At 33.4% G+C, this 6,994-nt stretch overlaps 1 protein-coding gene across 1 annotated transcript; it reads right to left on the bottom strand.

The window, feature by feature from the left end:
• Nucleotides 1–4,190: 4,190 nt before the first annotated feature.
• On the bottom strand, nucleotides 4,191–6,759 carry LOC131174577 (uncharacterized). The gene is made up of 3 exons (XM_058138315.1): nucleotides 6,046–6,759; nucleotides 5,489–5,592; nucleotides 4,191–4,559 (listed from the first exon to the last, which is right to left on the bottom strand). Exons 1-3 carry the CDS (start codon nucleotides 6,652–6,654, stop codon nucleotides 4,295–4,297), a joined length of 978 nt encoding a protein of 325 aa, XP_057994298.1. The 5' UTR covers nucleotides 6,655–6,759; the 3' UTR covers nucleotides 4,191–4,294.
• Between the last annotated feature and the right edge of the window lie 235 nt (nucleotides 6,760–6,994).

Genomic DNA, 6,994 nt, shown 5'->3' with positions numbered 1-6,994 from the left:
ATGGCACATTTTTACTGAAGAAACCATGCCCAAAAGACCAAAGCAAGAGGACCAAAAGTTGGCCCCAATCCGGATACCCTGCAACTGATTCTGCAGAATGACCAAATGTACAGTAACTGTTCATTTGGCCATAACTCACTGTAGATTTGGTCAATTGACCTAAAATTTTTACAGCAACAAGTTAAGACATAGACAAACAACTTTCATGAAGAAACCTACCCCAAATTATAGCCAGAACCTATTCAAATATGTAGTCACAGTCACTGTTCATGTTACTATAGATATGGTAATTTCTGCAGAATGGAAATCCGGCCAGCTGTGATTTTTGGACCATTTCTGGAGTTACAAAACTCCAAATGGAGTAATTCAAAAAAGGAAATTCAACTAGACAAAATAAGGAAAAACTTTTATGTTTACCAATTCCTCAAATTTCCACTGTAACAGTTCCTAATGGAACAGTAAAGTTATGGTACAAAATCTGAAAAATCTGCTCCTTTGGTTTAATGCTTAGAAATGGTATTAACGCTTAATGCCAACAAGTTTCAAATACAAAATGTGGTATGTTGGGAGTGCCAAAGTCAATGTACATATTTTCTATCCAAAAGTCAACATTTTTGTTGACCAATGAGGTGAATAGTAACACCAAAACATGAAATTCACAAATTGAAGAATTTAAAAGTTTCAAATGCCCTAGTATACCTAACAAGATTGGTTTGGATAGTTTGGCATGCCAATAGGGTTCGATTAGCGATCGCACATGGCAATATGCCATTCTGTGATTTTATGGCTTTTAGCCATTCGACCTTGCATTGAGACTTGGTCTTGTGCTCGATATTGTTCTGACTTGTTAGTCGTTACATTGCCTGCCGGGAGATGCATATGTGACCGATGGTGTGATGGCCCGAGGTACTTGATACCCAGTGCCAGTTTACCCGTTATCCAGTCCAGTCGTCTAGTGTAGGTTACTTGGGGCAACCAAATGAATAAAAGTGGACAAAGTAAATGATATACAATACCAAACAAATATAACATATACATTCATTACATATTTATTTCTTGCTATTTCCTTTATTTTATTATTGCACCACTAAGCATTATTGCTTAGCGCGTTGCTTTTGCCACGCGTAGGTACTGGAGATACAAATCGTGAGCCCAGTAGACCGCAGACTGGGTGAGTTCATCCTGCAGTTCTGCACAGTGTCCGTGTCACCTCAACTTCTGCAGTGCATTGGTAGGACACTAGGCGTCATTTTGATATTTTGTAGCTAATTTTTACTTCTTCATATTTATTTAAACTTATGTAATGTATTTTGATGTTCATGTAAATAATGAAAGTTATGGTTATGAATGCAAAATTTGAGCATTTATTTATTGTTATATATGAGTATTATGAGAAATGGATGTTTGAGAAATGAAAAGGTTGTTGAAAACCGAAATTGAAAATTATTGAGATTTTGGATATTGGAGTTTGAGATGATTGAATACAAATATTAGAAGTGTTTTTAACAGGTTCCGAAGAACTGTTTTCTCCATTTTTAGCCGGTACTCTGCCGGATTTTCTTTAAAATTTACGGAACCTCGAATAAATTATGATTTCAATAAATGACTTAAATGAGTTATATTTTACAAGTTATATTCAAAATTATGATGAAAATTAATTAGGGTATATTAGAGTGTGCCGGTACACCGTGTGGCATTACTTACTCGGGTATATTGTACACGGGTAAGGGGGTGTCACATAATGACAGCATCTGGTCAAGAAAAAATTTTAACAGAGTTTCCCCTGCATTGGGAAGGAACAGAAAATTGGCCTACTAAAATAATGGCCAATCTTCGGGAGAAAAGCAACAAACATAACCTATAGGGAAACACAGAGGCACAATGGCAACAGTTGACACAAGAATGACCAGGTGCGATATTAGTATAAATCAAGTGCAGTAAGAATTTTTTTACCTCTAACTACTATGGAAAAAGGGTATCAGGAAGCTGGGAGGTGAGAAAATCCTCAAAGTTAAAAAAGCACTGAGTCCCAGAATAAAGGAACTCAAGGGAGATACCACTTAAAGAGATGTCATACCTGTACTTGTGGTAGGTACAATGCTAGGCGTTGTACCAGATGTGGAACTCGGTGTAGTGATAGTTATTGTAGCAAGTGTAGAACCAGATGTTATAGTAAGTGCAATGCCAAGTGCTGTGGTAGGTGCAATAGATAACATATTAATAGTATATAATCTAAAAATAAGCACAATACAACTAAGTCATCTAGCATGTCCCAAGTATGCAAAACAAAACTCAACAACACAATGGTACTAATTTTTTTCCTAAAGCAACAACATTCACAGCACTTGCAATTGTCCCAAATTCTTCTCAAATTTCTTTAAATCCTACTCAAATCAATAATACCCAGTACCAATACTAGCAAGAAATGGCTATCATAGCCAAGATTGGTTCAAAAGAAAGCTTCAAATCATAAATAGAGATGGATGAAACAACGTATATGCCATGGGTATAGAGGAATCAATGTGAAATCGCACCAAGGGATGCCATAAGTGATGGCAAGGTTGCTTACCAATAATGAATCATGAGTAAATGGCAAGGGTGGCCAATGAGCGGCTGTTGAACCAACTAAGTGACAGCGAAGAGGCTTACCGATGACACACCGTGAACTATTGGCGAAAGCTAGTTGCCAACAGACGACTATGAGTGATAACAAGGATGGTTGGTGAAGGCTTATCGATGATGTAGGATGATCATCAAAACACTGTTGATGGCGACCAAGAGGCAAGAGCCGCATAATGGGAGTAAAGGCACACCAAAGAAAGAGAGAGAGGGAAGGAAAGAAAAACTTAGCTTTGTGGATTTATGAGATTAAGTTTCGGGTACGAAGGTAATGAATCTCTTAAGAAATTTTGAGAGAAGAAGAGTTGTAGTAAAAGTAGCAGATGAAAAAAAAGGTAAGTTGCTTTAATGAGTGAGAAGACATAATTACCTTGGGAAGATAAAAGGATTGATTAGATTTTTTGTAGGAGTCTATTGGGATTAGGACTCATAAAGATTGAATTTTATTTAAGTTTAAATTCTTAACAGAGGAGCAAGCGAAATTCCAGGTTCTAGGAAAATTAATTATCCACTTTAAAATGACCTAATCAGCTAATCAATGTATGGAGGGTAATTGTTTGCACAAAAAATAATTAAACTAGCTTATTAATTATTTTTTACAATTAATTATTTTTTACACCTATGATCAATTAAATTAATTTTTTTATTAATTTAATTAATTTGGTTGTATTAATTTAATTATGAGGCCTAAATAAATATTTAATCATTATTTTTGGTAGCGATCTGCCAAAGGGAGTTATAGGAAACTAAGTAACTGAAGGAAGCTATCGAATCATGGGTAAGTTATCAGCAGTTAATGAACTAGTGCAGGGGAGTTATAGCAACGTTTGGACATGCAACGTGGGAAGGTGCTGGTTCCAAAACCTGTCGATCATGCTATAAATGTATTCTGCTGTGCAATATTCAAGCCCGACCAATTGACCAATCTACCAATCAACAATAACAGACTCCAGCTGTCTGTCTATTTATAATTTCATTTATCTTTTAATTTTCTAAACTTTACATTTATTTTTCAAGCCTTATACTTAAATTTTCAGCGATCAATGCAATTTCTTGTTACTCTAATTGTTCAATTTGAAATAAGATTTTGATAAAACTACATTTAGTCTAGTCAGGTTCCCATAACCATTCGAGAAAAGTCAGAGAAAGCGTATAGCTGATATACTCAATATCTGGCACGCCCGCATTTCCTAAGCTATTAAACAGCCACATTGTTTCTCAAGCAAACAGCAATATTGATAATCAAAGGTTGATGATTTGAATAAAGTCGAGGCAGGTGATTAACAAATGCAGCTGGAAGCCCAAAGTGTCAACCAAATTACAATAGCTCCGCTCAAACGCTTCCCTACAACACCCCTTTTTAGAGTGAAATGTGGTCCGATAGACCCATAACAGACCTCATTCATCAATCAACCCACGAAATTCCCTCATATTAGAAAACACAAATATATATTAGATGAATACACAATACTTTCTATTTTGATATTCAACTTTAAATTTATAATTTAAATAAAAAAGAAAAAGAGGTAAATGCATAACAAGAATATTCAAAGATACTGAGTTTAACGTAAAAAGGAAAAAACCAAATCAACAACAATAATAAGAAGAATGAAACGGGAAACAGCTATTACAAAGATTTCTGTAATAATTAAAATTAAGACCCTTATTAATTTCTTTATAATGGGAGGTGGTGATGATTAGCAGAATAAGGGGAATAAGTTGACGAGGAGGAGACAAAAGAGGGAGGGCTATTGTTAACATGTGGCCTAGTTGGGATTCTTGGGTTCATAGGGCTTCTTGATCTTGACACCATGGTGCTGTGACCATAAGCTTTCTCCCCAGTTATCCTAGGTCCTTTCTCTGCCCATCTAAGCTCTGCTTGCTTCACTGAGCTTGGATGCCTTGAACAACACCCTACTTTTCCTGCCCTTTCTATGTACCTATCAACAACCAAATAACATATATAACTCAACAAATATTACCACAATTTATATAATAGTATTTAAGAAGATTGCAAGGGTTCAATTTTAAACGTCTCATACCTGTTTAAAACTTTAAATCAAAATTATGTAGATTACAATTAATACTTCAAAGTGCGAATTTAGTTCATTAATTTTTTTTAGGCTTACTAGAGCACTCATCTATATTCATTTCATGGTTTACAGAAAATTAATCCAAATTAACTTAAAAATGCAAATTAACCTCATTAATTTAATTATAAGTGAAATAGAAAAGGATGTTAACTTCCTAATTTGTTTGTGAATTTATTTTAGATATAAAAAATTAAGATTTAACATTTTATTTTCATTTCATTTATTTTATTCTTATTAGTTTTCTCTTTCATTGAGTGTAAATTCGCATCTATTTCATAACAATGAGTGTAGTTCATAAATATTTTCTGAAATAGGTCGGATTATTTCACATTGCAATTACTTGAATTATATAAAAAGAATTTTGGGTTTGATAAAAAATAATTTTTATTAATTTTCTACGTTAAAATTTATATTGATTAGATTAATGCAAATATTAAGTTAAACGGATCATCAAATAGACGTCTAATTTTTTATGTTATTTCAATTTGAATCATTTCTAATTTTATATATAAATTAAAATTATTAATTATCATTTATTTTAGATCGAGTTGAGCTAAATAAAAATTTGCTATTCCTAATGTAATCATTTAATTCGGATGAGGTTGAGTATAAAAAATATAAATTAAGATTTTAAATTCAACTTTTAATATTTTTATTTCAAAAATTTTAAATAATAGGGAATTAGAACATAAAAAATTAATATAATTTACAAAAAAACAAATAACACGAGGTAATCAAGATGGCAATCTGAAAATTAATAAGCAAAATTTACACACCTATGGCTGAATTTTTTCCCCAAGCATTGGATGCATTTTCTTCCTTCTGTCATGTCTCCCATTCCGATGCTTACACATGTCTTGCAGTACACCCTTCCACATACCTGTATGTCAATGCTGTTACCTTCTACTTTTTGAATTTTCTCTGTCAATCTTTATTTTATTTAATAATATATAAATAAAATTAACGTGGGAAATTCATTATGCAGTTAAAAATATAATAAAAATTAATGACGTTTATTGAAATGCTCTCTAAAATTTTGAAGTTTAAATTTCAACCACAATCAAAATTAAATTGAAAAAAATATTATACTACTTTTTTATAAAAATTATTAAGAGAGTAAAAACAATTATTTAAATTTAATTATTATAAATTTAAAATAAAAATATATGAATTTATTTTGAAAAATTATTATATAAACGACAGTGCATCCAGCACAAGTGGATCCAACACACAATCTCACCATAAAAGTTAATTTTTCAACTTTTTGGCTACTATATATATATATATATATATATATATATATAGTTATATATATATATAATTTTGCACTTACCAAGCAACGATTTCTAAAAATATAGATGTAAGTAGAGCAAACGGCGCAAATATTTGAGTGAGGGATCCCCGGCCGGCGAGATCTTCCACCTCTTTCTTGATACGTAGAATTCATGCTCATTATGCTCATATCATCATATGCCCCGCTATTCTCCACTGCATGTTTAAACTCTGCATGCCTATGATGGCTTGGATGATGATCATCATAACCATATCGATGATGTCCACGTGAGACATGCATGCCATCCACATCATGGTGGAGACGGTGGTGGTGGTGGTGTTTTCCAGGACTTCTGTGGCACTCAAACTTGTGTCCTTCATAATCAGCATCGTCAAGGTGATGATGAGCATGATGATTCTTGGATTCTTGTAAACCTAGTTTAAAGTCAAGACTAGGTAATCTGTTAGGAGGAGAAGCTTGCTTCACGTGAGATTTATTGCCTTCTTGAATGGTTTCCATGGTTGTGGATTTCTTCTTTTCTGCTATATTTGCATTTTCTTTAACATTTGCTAGGTCTTGAAATGTCAGGTTCACTGAATCATCTGGGATTCCCAGATATAGTTCTTCAAGCTCCAGTCTCGCCTTTGCCACCGATTTCAAGTCCCCCATTAGCTTTTTTCTTTTTCTTTTTTTCCCCCCCTCCGAGAGAGAGACAGAGAGAGAGAGAGAGCGAGGGAGGGAAGGAGGGAGGGAGGGGTGAGTGAATTGTTTGAAGGAGGCGTGAAATAGGGTTTATTAGGTTCCATTGGAATTGGAGATGATTATTAAAGCCAACATGTTAGGCCGGACGTTGACTGTGAAAACGACTAAATCAAATCAAACAAATTAGCGATTATGAGTTGGACTCATAGTGGATCTATTCTCAATAGTTTTAAAAATAAAATATTATTAATAGTTTTAAGGAAAAATTATTATTTAGTCTAAGAAATTAATTAATTAGTTCTCCTAT

The sequence above is a fragment of the Hevea brasiliensis genome, chromosome 16, assembly GCF_030052815.1.
Source record: "Hevea brasiliensis isolate MT/VB/25A 57/8 chromosome 16, ASM3005281v1, whole genome shotgun sequence".
NCBI lineage: Eukaryota > Viridiplantae > Streptophyta > Magnoliopsida > Malpighiales > Euphorbiaceae > Hevea > Hevea brasiliensis.
This window is presented reverse-complemented; position numbering and strand designations above follow the sequence as displayed.